Below are 16,599 nucleotides of genomic sequence, written 5' to 3' on the forward strand. Positions count from 1 at the left end.
TGGCCTTTTCTTACATCTCCTGACTTCAAGACACTCTACCTCACTTCAGGTCTTGGTGAAATGCAAGTTGTGACAATCTTGCCATATATATATATATAAAATCTGTTACAGGTAAAATGTAATGTTTCTAACATAACATCTGATCATTTAAAAAGGAATACTGAATTAAACACGGGACAAGAAGCAACATGCTACTGGCTTCTAAGGCTTATCATGCTCTAATCCTTTTCACATCCTAGCCTATCTGTAGAGGAAGGGAATGGTATAGCACGGGTATATGTACGTGTGCCCGAAAAATGGAAGCACAATAGCTAAGATGATGATGGAAAAAATGTTCCAAGTATATGCTGGAGAAATGGTTAGGAATCATTAATCTTAATAATCCACTTTTTATGCTTCTTCATACACAATTTCATGTGTGCCAAAAACATTCCTAAAATCAGTACTACCGACAGTTAATTACATATTACAACAAAAAGTACTTTATAAGTATATGGATAGTAATCAAAATCTGCCAAACTAACCTATAAATATTCTCTTATTCTAAGGTTGTGATACTTCACTGGATTTTGTTTCTCTTTGAGAATTATATGAAATTTATGGGCCCCATATAAAAAAGGAAACATATACATAATACAATACATGTATGTGTCTACACATACATAAACACATAATACATCCATATATCTAGAGAGAGACTTTAACGCTGAGAAACACACGGGTTGTCTAGATTTGAATCTTGGCTGGACAATTTACTATGCGGCTTTAGTCACAAGGCTGCTGAGAGAATTTAATTAATGTGAGTAAAGGGCTTAGAATACTATCTGGCACAGAGTGCTCAATCAATGTTGGTTTTTCTGATGACGATGACCATCTGAAGGAATCCACAGACCCTCTGAAGCTCACCCAGGAACCCTAGGTACAGAAGCACTGTCTATTCAATATTAAGACAGACACTGGTAGCTGCTGCTTAAGTGCATGGAAGAGTAGAAGCTTAAAAAGACATACATTTTGTCAATCCGTTTCCTTAAAATTTTGAAATAACTTTTTGATTTGCCCTGTTAGAATTTGGGTTATCTGACGTGTCTGAACATCAGCTGAGAACAACGCAACAGAACAAAATTTATTTTCCGTATTTACAGTTACCAGCAATGACTCCTCTCATAGGTCTGACATTTACTGTTAAAATTTTCCTTAAAAACTTTTTTAATATAATCAATTTTAGTTTACTCTAAGGCTTATCAAAGCAGTTCTGATATTTTTTCTTGCCACACTGGATCCTTAAACAATACTTTAGCTAAGATATAATAGGTATTATTCATTTCTTTTAAAAGGTAATAAACTCAGAATAAGTAACGTGCCCCATACTGCATAACTAATAAGTGACAAAATTATGATTGGCACTGAGATCATCTGACCCCTATGATTTTTTCCTAGTTCTAGGTCTTCAACTGGGACGGTCAGTAAGCTCTAGCTCCAGTCCACTGGAGTGATACTTTACAAAAACCAGGTTTTTGGTATTATAATTGTTCACACAGCTGGAGAATCCACTTGCTTAAAATAAACCAATGCCTTATTTTGAATGTGATTTTACATACCAAAAAAAGAGAACTCCTTCCAAGATACTGCCAGCATTTATAGTATTCAGCCTTATTTACCTCATTACTGCAGGAAGAGATGAAATTCTGGCTTCCTGAGTTATTATGATGATTTTCTCTTGCAAAAACATCTTTTTGCTCATTCTGTACACAGAGATCCAAGCCTCCTGCAGGTGGTGGTTTAATTAAAGGAAACACTGCGTTTGTGTCAGGGAAGGACATTTCGGTAGCTTGACTCCTGGAGGCTTCCTTACTCTCCAGCAGAGGGTCTGCAGAACATCTTTCCACATTGAAGGACTCCTCCATTTCACCAAATTCAAAAGATTCTATTGTGCTATTTATAGATACATATTTCGCTGGGTTGCTGTGTTCTACCACTTTTCGGGATGATCGTATAACTTTGTTCTGATTGCTGTAAAACAGGGCTACCCACATATGAAGTAAAAGTTTCACTTCCTCCACATTATCAGGCAAATCAGTATTCCAGGGCCTGAGATTTAAGAAAAAATAATACTTGAAAAGTTATTTTAATGCATGATCTTACTATCATAATCAAAGCACCTTTTATTAACTTCAGTTCTTTGTTTTTAAAATTGCACCAATATGAAACCATGAGTAAGATAAATGTGAAGTTGACAAAATTAAAGTATCTGTATAATTTTTCTCTACCTACATTCTCTTTCAGAGATAAGGATAAACTCCTAGAATGACAGCACTGAAAAAAAAATTTTTTAATGAATCTAATTCATTCATTTTACAGAGAAGGGAACTGAAAATCAGAACAGTTAAGTGACTTCCTCCCAACTACAAAACCCACAAATGGTGGCACCATGATCAGAACATGGGTCCCGACTCCTAGTCTAGTAACTTTCTCCTACACCACACAAACACAGTATACTTGTTATGTGAATGCTGCTTTACGCAACTACCCAAATCCTTATTCCCTGGCTTTTGCCAGGTCTGGCTGGCTCTCATTTCTCCTTATTTTTGTATCTCTCTTCTAATAGTTGGGAAAGTCTGAAGATTAAAGTATCTCTGTAGGCAATTCAGCAGAACTAGATTATATTTCTGGAAAATAACCTGAAATAAGGGGAGATACAAAACATTTCTGAGCCTGTGACAGACAAGAGGATAGCAGAGAGCTGGAGGGGGATGGGTCAGAGAGGCTGCAGAGTTAGGCTACAGTTAAACAGGATGAAGGCTAAGAAAATGACCCCTGTGAGTATATGTAAACACACTGTATGTGAACATGAGCAAGAAAAGAAGTCAGATACATGTAGAATCAATTTGGTCACATGTGAAAATTTCACTAAAAGGTAGCTGAATGTCATCTCACACAGTTACTGCTTCCTGCTAAGAGTTGCTGTTGGTTGCCGCGGAGTTGATTTGGACTCATGGTGACCCCATGTGTGTCAGGGTAGACCTGTACTCCATAAGGTTTTCAAGGCTGTGACCTTTCCGAAGTAGATTGCCAGGCCTATCTTCTAAGGCACCTCTGGGTAGATCTGAACCACTAACCTCTAGGCTAGTAGTTGAGTGGCTTAACCATTTGTGCCTTATTAACCTTAGTTCTTTGTTTTTAAAACTGCATCAACATGAAACAATGAGTAAGATAAATATGAAGCTGACTTAACAAAATTAAAGTACTAGAGCTTTGGACTAGTACCCAAAGGATTCCACCGCTAAGACTCATGGTTACCATTTATTAGTAACTAGTCACAGTGTAAAATCCTAATGTATGTAACAACCTTACATAAAAAAAAAAACTAAATCCATATTAAAGTGCTGTCTACAGACTATCCTCCTCTACTGGCATCACCTGGAAGAAATTTGTTAAGATATGTAGACTTTCTGGCCCCACCCCAAACAGACTGAGTCAGAAGTTGCAGTTCAGTAAGATTCTGAGATGAGTCATATACACAATGAAGTCGGAGAAAGGTAGCTCTGAAGCCCCAGGTTACAAAAGCTAATAAGTGGGAAGGGCCTAGATTCAAACCTACATGAGTTTAAACTCCAAAGTCTGAACTTTTCACCACCCTGCTATTATTGCCCTGATCCCTTTTTAAAGAAGATTTATAGACCACCCCTTTGGAAAACTGCTCACTCATATCAATCTGACCAACTTAACAAGAAATAATTCTTTAAAAGTATCTTCTGGAATTCAGTCTGGAGAGCATTAGTTCTATATCTCTCTATTTTATATTAACATCTCATCTAAATATTAAAATTCAAAGACCACCAACACTTATGAAATAGCACCTCAAAGTGGAAAGCCATTCACAAACCTGAAGTTATCTTTAAAAAGTTCTCCATGTCATCACTGACAGACAATGGCAAAACGAGTACCTTATTCTTAATTGCCAGTAAACACATTTGCTTGGCTTTATACACATTTCTCCTCCTCTAGTTAGGCACAAGTACCCTTTTGTCACTGCATTTATCTCAACAAAAAAGTTAAACTGGTTTTCAAGTTTCACTCATACTTACCCATGTAAAGCTCTTATTACAGTTTTCTCTAGTGGGTTGTTAGTATATTTGCTATCTAAGCTGAATACATATTCTGTTTCACATTTGAAAGTGACCTTAAAGGAGCCATCACAGCTAAACACGGTATGAGAGCAACAGAAGTCTTTTAGGCTAGAAGACATCAATCTATTCTTCCGCTTTGCCAAGGGATCAAAGACCTTTTGCAGAGGGGAGGTGTTCTGCTGATGCCGAAACGGCATTACTTTTCCCACTGGGGTTCCTGCTTCAGGGCCTTTTGTTCCATTCTTAGCAAAGACAGGGCCTTGGACTCCTCTCTGCTGTAGATGTTTCTTTGAATGTTCTGCAAGGAGTAGGGCGTATGAATGCTCCACAACAACACAAGAGCTTTGGCCTGCATCTGAAGTTTGTAGAGTTTCCTCAGTAAGTGCTGACTGGGCTTGGCTACAAGGAACCAAGCTCTCTTCATCTTGACTAACAGTTAAGTCTGATGTTGAATTAGTCTTCCTGTCAGCGGATGGCTTAGGTAACAGTCCACCTTTTTGACTTTTAATTCCTCTGTGATATTCATGGTCAGATGTACCTTGCAAAAAATTTTCATTAGACAGCAAAACATCATTCTGTAGCAATTCAGAGGTGCAGGGAAGGTTTCTAGGCTCAGATGATGGTGTGGAAGAGGTAGCAGAGCTTAATGCTAGATCAGCTAACATATTTAGGGCCTGGGAGTCATAGTTGACAATGGAGTTTTCAGGAAGATCTTTCTGAGCCACTGTGGTATTTTCCGGTTGAGCTGTATTTATGCTAATAATATTTTCTTGACCATCTGATAAAATTTCTGATTGAAGCTGTGAGGCAGTTTCTCCTTTGGCTTCAACATAAAGGGAGAAAAAAAAAAATAACACTTGATTTTCATAGAATTAATTCTTTGCCATGTTACTATGCTTTAGTGAAAATTAACGGTGAGATGAACGTATCCAAGAAAAATCTCCTGTTCATTCAGAGACTGTATATTAAAAATTTTACCATCGGACTGAAGTCTTTTCCAGCTCTCAGATCTATCATACTTTATTGACCAGAGGAACAAGTCTTAAAGTGTGTGCATGTTAATTTAAAAAGAAATTGCTCTTCAAAATGCATGTATTAAACTGCATATGAGACACATTGCTAAACTAAAGAAATACACAAAGTGACAAAAAGCAGAAACAAAAACAAACAAAAAAAGAGTCCTGCCCTCAGGGAGCTTATAATGTAGTGAATTTATAAAATCCAGGAACCTATAAGTTTGAAGTGCGTATTATGTTAACATCATTTTCTTAGAAATCATTTCCCTTAACAAGTGATTACAGAAACCACCTAAATTCAAACTAGAGATGACTTTTAACCATGTTGATCTTTAGTTATAAAATGTAATGTTAAGAATAAAAAATTAGAAAAGTCATGAGTATTTAGAATCATCAGTTAATTTCATCACCTTTTACAATTTCATTTTCAGCAATGAAAACATTTCCCCTCTACTTTATTCACAAAATAGCAAATCATATCTACTGACAATTCTCCCTTCTGAAGGTAATCAAGTCTACCCTTTAATCAAAATGGTTACATTCTCAACTGGCTTATTTGGCCATTCTCAGACATGAATTAAGCCTCCTCAAAAGCTGTTATTATGAAGGGTAATAAAGGTCATAACTATACTCAGCAACGACTCCCTGTTGCAGGTAGGTGGATGAACAGGAAAGCCAACTGTGTCCCTCTTTATAATTGATAGTGGCAGGTCTGAAATGAATTAACAACCTGTATGCAGGGGCCAATGACTAGTGCATTTAAAAACAAGAAGAAAATTCTGGCCTAATGAAACTATCAAATAGAATGGGAAGGCATATATACGTGGGAGGGTAAAATGGATCAACCACTGCCTGGTTTTTATTTAAAATAGCAAACCCAAGAAGGTTAGGTGGAAGAATGTGAACCAAAGCAAAGAATCTTATTCTTAGCCTCACTGGTGTATTGGAAACGTGAAATTCATTTTATGATTTGACACACTTATTGGCACTAATTTCATCCTATCTTTGTTAATATTATGGCTTTCATATTTTTATGTATCTCTTATACAGAATATCAGTTACAAGTATGGCTTAATATAAAGAATACTGATGTCGAAAGAAATGACTATTCTTCGTTCATTTAAATAAATACGTGTAGTTTCAGGTAAATCATTTAATAACTGACTTGTTAATTCTCATTCAAAGATATACCACTAATAATAATATATCTATATTAAAAGACACAGACAAGACGATGCCAAAGAAATTATATTAAAAAAAACACAAAGTTCAGTGAATAAAACACTTTAATAAAAATTTTTAAAAAGATAAAGTTATTAGTCTCAGTAACATGACTGACAGAAAAATTCTCATAAATTCTGATAATCAAATTAAAACTCAAAATATTTTAAATCTGTAATTTTCAAACTGAGGCCAACATGGTTATATTCCATCTGCTTTCCTAAACTCTTGATACTTCAAGTATAAAGAAATAAAACAGATTAGTATAGGTGGTTAAGAAATGCTGGAAAAATCAAGAAATTTAAAAGGTAAGTAGCCTTAAAGTTTTAACTCAGGTTGTGGCTGCACAATATATACAGACATTTACAATATAAATCAGTCTATTTTTTAACATACATTTTGACAGCTTTTCATCTTCTGGGCTCACTTTTCTGCCAATTACCCAATTGTACACCTCCTCCCATTAATCAGTTAGTCAACAAATATCTGAGAGCCAACTCAGTAGAAAAAAATTCCAATTTTTAGACACTGCTAAAAATATAAGACATTATGTATGTATATATTTTCATAATGCTTAAATACTATTTGGAAAGATAAGACCAAGGCAGCAAATGATAAGAAAATAGCATGAATTAAATTCTATAATATCTGTAAAAACCTAAAAGGAAATGAAAGAAAAGAGAGATTAGTGAGGGTCAGGGTGAAGTTAAGAAAGGAATTAGACCTGGAAGAGATGCTGGTGTGTGCTCAGTTTAATAGAGGTGAAGTCTGAGGTGATAACAGGACCTTCAAGTAAGAAGAACCTATCTAACGCATAAACCCACCGCTGTTGAGTCATTTCTGACTCATAGCAACCTTACAGGACAGAGCAGAATTGCCCCATAGGGTTTCCAAGGAGTGGCTGGCAGATTTGAACTGCCAGCCTTTTGGTTAGCAGCTAGCTAAACGTTTAACCACTTGCACCACCAGGGCTCCAAGAGGACATATCTAGTACGAAAATTTGGAATTAGAGCAGTCAGTTGTTTGTTCATATGACTAAACTTTATTATTCACTTAAGCAAAATTAGAAAAGTCAAACTGCCTTTAAAATTAATGTCTTTTAAAACCAAATACAGGATTCTGGATTACTGTCTGTTTTGAATAGAGTGTGTTTACAATTCCCTTTAGGCCCGTAAACTTCTAACTTTCTATTTCTCCTAACTGATTACAGTCCAGAAGAGTACTGCCAGATACAATGTTCATGTTCATATAGCCACAAATGACTAGTCATCTGTATTTCAACTCCTATAGACAATTCATGTTCAGGTTTATGCAAACTAGTAAGTAGGGTCTATTTTGTGAAGGCTTGAATCTTTGTACTTTCCTAATTTATTTACAATAGGAAACCAAGTTACTTATTCCGGTGTCTGAATTAAAGAATACAGAAAGAGGTATTGATAAATCTTAACTGCTTTTATATTATTTCAATATGCTACCTTGCAACCTCTGTTAGAACTGTATTATGGTATTTAAATTCACAGGAAGAGTATTTCTTACCAGGCTGTGGCTGCTTTCTGATTCTGTGATTCTGATTGCCTTTTACTATATTTACCCTCTGTTTTTGTGGAGATTTCTTCACAGGTGGCTTAGCCTTTGGAACAGTTTTGACTGGAGATTTCTCTCGTTTCCTTGCCCTTTTAGCATTCGTTGCCACTGGAACATCTTTAGAAATAGGAGCATCTTGGTTTTTCCTATCCAATTTGGTTGTCTGTACAAACTGTGCAGTCAGCACTTCAGCACCTTATGTAGAAAAGACACCATTTTTTTTTTAGGGGTAGGGGCTCAGGTATTTATCGGCATATTTTTTCCTTTTATTTTTGTTTTTTTTGGGGGGTAACTTTATGAATGTGGTATAAAATATAGAGTTCTGAGTATGTCATTAAAAGTTTTGTTTTGTTTTTTAACAAAGCATGAGTTAAAAATTCTCACACTAAAAAAACGTGAACTTTCCAAGTGTCTCTGCCAATACACAGTCAGGTAAAGAAGAGAAATGTCAGAGTAATAACTTTATAAAAACAAAATGCAACTTAATTTTTAAGATCTCTATAACCTTTACTGACTGATACGGCAGGTAAGACTAAATCTGCTAGCTCACAGCACTGAGAGATGTATGATATGGTTTAAAGAAAAGCAACACAGCTCCTATAAGGTGATGTTAGAAACTATACTCACACTGTAGAGACTGTATATAAAAAACATTACATATTTTACTTTACTGCTCCTACACATCTAAGTCTTAATATCATCTGAAAAATAATCTTTTAAGAGAAGACCGGGGAAGGTACACTGAGGAAAAGCCTTCACCTGCTTTTATTTCCTACAAATCTACTATAATTGCTCATCTCTCTCACAAAATGCTCTGCTTTGCTATTCATGTGAAAAGGAAACAGCTGAAGGTAAAGGTAGGTGGGAAAGAAAACACCAACTAACTGCTTATATTACATAGTAGAAAATGTGTCCATCTTATAGAGTTAAAAAATGTTAACAAAAACTCTCTTTTGAAAACTTATCTCCTCACTGGCTTTCCATAAAGTCATTGTTCCCACAGAAAAATTTCAGCCCCTAAAAACATCATAAAACACACACATATGAATGTTGGCTAGTATTTTTAAATTACATTATAAAGAAAACACTATTTTTAAATGCAAACACTGAATATGATATTAAACAGTATAAAATTGTGATGACTGTTCATGAAAAGTGGATACTCACTTCATTAGAAAAATTTGGGGGGTTCTTTGGGGATTAGAGAAAGAAATGCTTCCCAAGAAAAAGAAAAAACACTTTCAAAATCTTTACTGTTACACATTTCCCTGGGTCTAATTATCTACCTCCCTACTAAACTATTACAGGTAGGAAAGCTGTAACAAAACACATGTTATTCCTTTTTAAGGAACATATTTTTGTTCGTTGTTTTAGAAATAAGACTTCTCATTCCACTCCAGCTACATTTTCTAAAAGCTTCAGTATAAGCAGAGGTAAAATATAAATTAAACAGGAAAACAGTTAAGACCAAATTAAAAGAGGAAAACAAGATCAGACAACCGAGACTTAGGGGGAAAAGGTGATGGTATCTGCACAAGCTAGAAGGAAACCTCTCTCCCAAAACCACATCCTAGGAGAAGGAGAATGAAACAGGTTGATCCGGTAGGGAGCACTGTTTCTGTGCATCACTCAGTGCCATGTTTCTCCAACTGCATGTAATAATCCACTGGTGATTTATAAAATACATTTAATAGGCCACAACCAGAATTTTTTTTCAATGAAACAGATAAGAATAGAACATATGAGATTGTATCACATGTAGGTTAAATGCTGTTTTTTCAAGTTTCTGTCTCAGTCATGTATGAATTTGTGTGCACTGGGCTACAATATAAAACCTATTTCTTAAAACTGATTGTAATACTGTTCGAGAAACAGTGAAAATGCTTATGTTGAATTATACATAATTTATTCAATACCATAAGGAAAATTGGTTTACATGGAACAAAACTCAATACAGTTGCCCTGGAATATATTTAAATAACTGTATAATTCGATTCTGGAAACCCTGGTGGCGTAGTGGCTAAGTGCTACGGCTGCTAACCAAAATGTCAGCAGTTAGAATCCACCAGGGTTTGGTTTTTTGGTTTACAGTTTGATTCGCCACTTTATACTGTGATACTTTCTTTCACCCTCCTAAATACACACACACAAAACCAACAGTTTTCTAACCATAATAGACTGGGAATAACTGCTTGTTAAGCCATAGAGTAAAATCCTAATTAGACTCCCGAGAATCTGAACATTCTAGATATTTCTTTAGGCACCAAAACTTTTAATTCAAAACATTATAGATAGACTCTCTCTAAAACAGGGATTAGCAAGATTTTTCTGTGAGGGCCAGAGAGTAAGCACTTTCAGCTTTGAAAGCCACATGGTCTCTGTCACAACCACTCGACTCTGCCAATGAAACTTTAAAGTAGCCAGAGACAAATGGGTGACCTTTCAGTTATAGTTTGCTGAACTCTTCTCTCAAACATAGCAGATAGTTCTCATTTTTAAACAAAATATACTAAACATAATTTGAGATGACTCTAAGCCAAAATCATATTGTTTGTTCTGCTTTTCAACTGTTAAACAGTAAATGGCTCTGTATGGTTTCATTCTCACTCAGTTTCCAAGAGGCAATAAAACCATTTGTGGAACTTTTTCAATATACCTATTTCCAGGCCACTGGATATTCAGTGGAAACCCTGGTGGTGCAGTGGTTAAGAGCTTGGCTGCTAACCAGAAGGTCAGCAGTTCAAATCCACCAGGTGCTCTTTGGAAACTCCATGCGGAAGTTCTACTCTGTCCTTACAGGGTTGCTATGAGTCGGAATTGACTTGACAGCAATGGGTTAGGTTTTTGGATATTGTTTCCAATAGGTCCTTGGTAGGATTCAGGTGACTATTTTAAAAACTTATATACACAAAGGATTGGAAACTCTACCCCAGACTGCCTTAGTTTTGCAGGTCCCAGGCTTTTTTTTTTGGGGGGGGGGGGGGGCGCGGTTCTTTATATGTGTTTACTCTATCAGCTATCATTTTTTGTTAATGTCAGTGTGCCTGATTTTAAAAAATCCTCTTTTCCCACTCTTATTTGGATGCCTTAACAACTAGATAAAACTAACTGGTACCTAAATACCAGTTGAAATGGTACTAAATAATAACAAGCGAAGATTTGAGCAGTTTTACAAGTAAAATAAGAAGCTTTTGGTAAATGGGCTTTTAAGGAATCACATAGTTTTCCTACTTCTTGATTCTTATTCATTATTTAGATTGCTTCTCAAACTTCAGCGTGGAGACAAATCACCTGGAGAAAAATGCTGGCATTTCTAACAAGCTCCTGTTACTGCCAAGCCACAATCCACTTCTGAGTAGCACTGACCCAGCAGACTACAACCAGAATTACCCAGAATACAACAGTTAGTTTTATCTGCTAATTTAATAATTCATATAAATTGTGCTTACCTCTTTTTCTTTTCTGAGGAAACTGCCCTTTAGCCAATTTAAGAGTTGTGGCAGAGTCCGAGCCATTGTTTGTTCCAGCAGTTGATCTTTTGGGAAAAGGGCGACACAGGTTCACCCTTTTACTTTGTATCATGAGTGGCATGCTTGCCTTCCTCTTTGGCTGAACTCTCAGATTCGCTGCTGGACGTAACGGGACCATACTGCCTTTCCTTGCTTTAAAAACTTCTTCGGAATTCTTTTCTGCTTCTGTTTCTTTTCTTACTTCTGCCTCTGAGTCAAGAAATTCAGGATCTGGAGTCATAACTAAAGAAAATCCAGCATCACAAATTCCATCTGAAACACAAGGAGACTGAGGATGCTCTGCTAATAAATCTAAAGCAGCAGATACTTCCAAAATGTAACCACCAGGATCTGAAAAATAAGACTTTAATTGAGTTAAAGATTGTAAAGGGCACTTTTCAGCTGCAGGAACCAAGTCAAAACCATTGGACAGCTTGCCAAAGAATGCAGTCTCTTTAATTCCATCCTGAGAAGCAGCAGCCAGTGAAGGGCTCTTGTCCACTTTGTACAGCTCCTGGAAATTCTGCTTTACTAATGTGTTTGGGCGGATTCCTTCTTCAGTAAATGATTTCTTTGCTGCTAGCAGGGCACAATGAAGGGTAGGTAAAATAGGTGTCACCTTCAATGAAATGGTATCTTCAATTTTCAAATCTTTCATCCCTAAAATATACACGTGTATATTAAAAACCTGAAGAGTTTCGTTTTTACAAAAACATGCAGAAAAAAAATGCTTTAGATTTCAGAATTATGGGATGGTTAAATATGCTACAGTATTTTCAAATGATAGTCTAAATGGCAATTAACGGAAGACTTAAGGGTCCACTTAAAGAAATGGATATATATATCCAAGTATTTAAAAAATAATACTTAACTATATATTTAAAAGCATGCAAACACAAAAAGAGAGAGAAAGAGAACTGAAAAAGAGTAAATTCAAAATGTAATTACTAGGTTAAAAAGAATAAGTGAAATTCGATTTCCAGGTCCATCTTATCCAACAAGGAGCTCAGAGTGCATTCAATGGCCACCATACCAATAGTAACAGCCTTCATACCTTGTCTATTTTGACTGGATATTAAAATAAAAATTCCGTCCTTTGCATTTCATTATTTTAAAATAAGTACTAAGTGAAGGAAAAATAAAATATAAAAAAAGTCTAGGTAGAGAGAATCTATGAAGGCCCTGAATCATGTTTATTTGGTAGAATATTAACTATTATTGCTCAGTAACAAAGGTTGCCAAACAAAAGGTTTCTGATCTGTTCCGTTCATTAAATGAGTACAGCTAAGCTCATCAAACTGGTAATCGAGTTCATCAGAAGAGAGTACAACTGTATCCAAATTAGCAACGACAAAACATGTTAATAATGAACTATCAGCCAGAATGTGAAAATCATTTAATTACACCTTCTCCTCACTTACCAACTATCTCATTTTCTGACGTCTCGCATTTATGATAACAGTAAAAAATCTATTATCTATTTTGTGCACTAACGAAGTACATCTGGCAATAATGAATGCTGACGTGCCAGGCAAAAATAATGCTGGCTGTGATGGTTAAGTTCATGTGTCAACTTGGCTGGGCCATGATCCTCGGTAGTTTGGCAGTTATGTAATATAATCTGGCAGTTATGGAATGATGTAATTTGGCAGTTATGTATGATGTGGTCATCCTCCATTTTGTGGTATGATGAGATCAACCTCCATCTTTGTATAATGCCGATTTCACATAACAAACTGGTCTTTGGAACTTAACTATGTTAATAAGTGAGGAGAGGGTATATATGATACAGGGTACTATAATAGGAATCCTGGCAACACAGTGGTTAAAGCACTCAGCTGTTAGCTGAAAGGTCAGTGGTTCGAACCCACCAGCTGCTCCATGGGAGAAAGATGTGGTAGTCTGCTCCTGTAAATATTTACAGGCTTGGAATCCCTGTGGGGCAGTTCTACCCTGTCCTATAAGGTTGCTATGAGTCAGAATTGACTCAACAGCAATAGGTTTGGTTTTTTTGCTTTAGCGAGGTCATCCCTAGATCCATAAAAACATTTTGGGATGCATACTTCTATATGTAGATATTTATAAAGCTAAGGCAGAGAATTTGCCTTATTCTATAATACAGATTACATGAAAAGTTAAAGCATAAATTAAAAATATAAGCTAAATTCTTAAAAGAATTGTAAGAAAATTGTATTTATCTATTCATTTGCTCATTCATTCAACATATATTGAGAGCCTACAATAAGCCAAGCACTGTAGGTATCATGAAGACAAAATAAACATGATTCTCAGAAAGAGTCTATGTGGGAAAGAAATATAAATATAACCAACATTAAGATCATATAATAGGGGAAACTGATACAGTATAGGGAAGGACAGATATTCAAGATAGACTTTCCCGATAGTGATGTCTGAGGCTGTGTGTGAAATGGTTTTAGGTAAAGGGAACACTATGTATAAAAATCTTGAAGCTGGAACAGCCTAGTTCCAATCAAGAAACTGAATGATGACTGAAAATCAATAGTAATTGGATATAAGGCTGGAGATGTAGGCAGAGACCAGATCATATAAGGCCTTGAAGGCCTTGTTAGAGAGTATGGATTTTAACTTAAGGAAGATGGGAAGTCACCGAAGGGTTATTAACAGGGTAACAATACAGTATCAGGGAGAAGAATGGATGAGGGCAAGAGTAAACGTTATAAGATCATAGAGCAGGCTTTTGCAGTGGTCCTGAGACAGTGGTAAGAAATAACAATAACTTTGACTAGAGAGGTAGCAATGGCTATGGGGAGATATGGAAGGATTCAGAAGATATTTACAAAGTTAAACTGACAGGACTTAGCAATAGACTGGATCTAGGGAGTAAGAAAGAAGACATTAAGAATAAGTCCTAGGTTTCTGGCTTAGATAGTGAGGCCACTGACAGTAATAGAGAATAATGAAGGAAGATGCCAAAGCTCTAGGGGAAGTTCATGAATTTGGTTTTGGACAGGGTGAATTTGAGCCAAGTTTGAGATATTTAACCGGTAATGTCAGACAGTTGGATATATGGGTCTGAAGTTTAGAGGAAAGGATAAGCCTGCAAAGGAGATAAAGCAGGATCAACCAGGAAGGTTAACAGAAGAGAATGATTTAAAAGGAAGGAAACAGTTACAGTGTCATCCGCTACTGAAAGGTCAAGTAAAATGATGACTAAAAAATATCCAACAGATTTTGTGAACTGTTAAGTCATTGTATCTTTACCTGTTGGCAGGGAAGAATGGAATACATGCAACCCATGTAGACCCATCTGTTCATCTTCCAAACCTATATAGAACGAGAATCAGAAGAAGACAGCTTAAGGTTGTTGATCTTATAAAACAAAAGTAAACACACCGAAAATATTTTTTTTTTTCAATAAAGTTGTCCTTACCTGTATCTGATATTAAGGCTGATGATGTAAGTAAAATGAAAACCCCTCGATCTTCTAAGCATTTGATGATTGCCTTAAAAGAAATATTAAAAAAAAAAAAAGGTAGATTCTTCAATCCCTCTTTCCTTCTCCCTCTTCTACACTGCTTAAATGGGATTTTGAGCTCATGAAAAGAAAAAAAAAATTGAAATTTTAACGTTTATGGGAATCAGGAATTTTGTCCCAATATCAGGAACAGTAAGTTCCTTAGCTCTCAAATAGTCTTGCCCTTATTAGGGCTACATATAATAATAACAGCAAGAGTTAGTTTTAGAAAAACATTTAGCTATATAACAGATCAATCAGAAAAGACTTATCTCATTGTCTCAGTAAGATAGCTGAAATTTCACACTGTTGCCTAAATGGCCCATCTGTTAGCATTTAGCCACTATAAGTGCAAGATGACCAGACCTACGACTAGCAGCTTGAGTTCATGTTTAATCAAAGCATATCACAGAAACTTGAAATTGGAAAGAATGAAGATATCAGCCCATAAATAATCCTTCCTACAATATCCTAAGAGATCAAAAATAATGGAAAACAATTATATCCTCTGGCAAGAGGAAATGCACAGGGAAATAAATTCCTCCTCTCTTACGTGACTCTCCATCACAGTCTTCAGTGGAATCTTGAGCTCAAGAAAAAAAAATCCTCGAAATTTTGGTGTTTACAGAAGCTAGGGGAATTCTGTCCCTAGGTAGCAGGGGAAGCAAGGCTCTTATATGGGACAACTCTAGCTGTCAGAAAGCACTTTCTTCTCTTAAGCCAACATTAGTCAGAAGGAATAGATAGGCTTTAAATGTCTAAAAGCTGTCATTCTAAATAATAAGGTTAACAGTCTTCTGTTGTTCACTATTTCAAAAAACTATATACTCATGACAGAGATCAAATGCAATGTTCAAACAATTTTTCGGTTAAAATAAAGCCTAGATAAAATGACAAAATATTTTTACTTTAAAAACGGATATGATACGAGTTTACAAATACAGTAAATCAACAAATTGTTTAACAATAAAAATATGAAATAAAAGACCTCTTTTCTAGTTACCATATTAGAACTAAGTAACAACACTGATAACCTCACTCAGAGAAAAAATTGCTATTCTGAGTCTCTATACCTTTCTATTATAGCCCTTATGCATTTATGACATTTGATGGTTTACATTTTTGTGTCCTTCACAGACCCCTGATGGCAGTAATTATTTTGTATCTTTGCTTCTGGCACATAGTAGGCACCCATAAAATAATTATGGAATAAACATATCAACAGTTATATATCCTGAGAGTTGCAGTATCTGTTAAACTGCAAACAAGTATAATTTTTGTTTCATCTTCCACCACTGATTGCAAAAGGCAGAAAAGACAATACTTAGCCTCTACATTGTTCTACATTTTCGTTCTGTATATAAAGGAAAAGTAAAATCCTTGTATCTACTAAAGCCATGCATTTCTATCTTCAAAAATATAGGCAAATAAGAGAGACATGAATTATATCTTATTAGTGTCTCAAATTTTGTATTGATAGGGTTTACAAAGTTCCCATTTTAACTTTGAGGGCAGAAATCACAGAGTCTTTTAAATAGCTACTTTTTGCCTCTTCGACACAAACACAGAAAAATACACTCTTTTAAAAAGAGACCTTGCTCTGTATTGCTCTTGAAGTTCGATGTTCTAGGTACAATCTCACATAC

General features: G+C 35.7%; 1 protein-coding gene across 6 annotated transcripts in view; it reads right to left on the bottom strand.

Annotated features, from left to right (window-relative positions):
- The window catches only part of TASOR2 (transcription activation suppressor family member 2), a 77,893-nt gene that overhangs the window by 15,206 nt on the left and 46,088 nt on the right, over positions 1 to 16,599 (bottom strand). For 3 of the 6 annotated variants that reach the window (XM_049882058.1, XM_049882056.1, XM_049882057.1), the window contains exons 12-17: positions 14,870 to 14,942; positions 14,701 to 14,763; positions 11,398 to 12,117; positions 7,901 to 8,143; positions 4,086 to 4,950; positions 1,659 to 2,088 (exon numbers count right to left, since the gene is read on the bottom strand). In XM_049882058.1, coding sequence (XP_049738015.1) covers positions 1,659 to 2,088; positions 4,086 to 4,950; positions 7,901 to 8,143; positions 11,398 to 12,117; positions 14,701 to 14,763; positions 14,870 to 14,942 — 2,394 coding nt within the window. Of the gene's footprint in view, positions 1 to 1,658; positions 2,089 to 4,085; positions 4,951 to 7,900; positions 8,144 to 11,397; positions 12,118 to 14,700; positions 14,764 to 14,869; positions 15,917 to 16,599 lie in introns of those variants that run through there. The other 3 variants (XM_049882059.1, XM_049882060.1, XM_049882061.1) reach the window with 2 other exon arrangements.

This window comes from Elephas maximus, chromosome 4, assembly GCF_024166365.1.
Source record: "Elephas maximus indicus isolate mEleMax1 chromosome 4, mEleMax1 primary haplotype, whole genome shotgun sequence".
NCBI classification, from domain to species: domain Eukaryota; kingdom Metazoa; phylum Chordata; class Mammalia; order Proboscidea; family Elephantidae; genus Elephas; species Elephas maximus.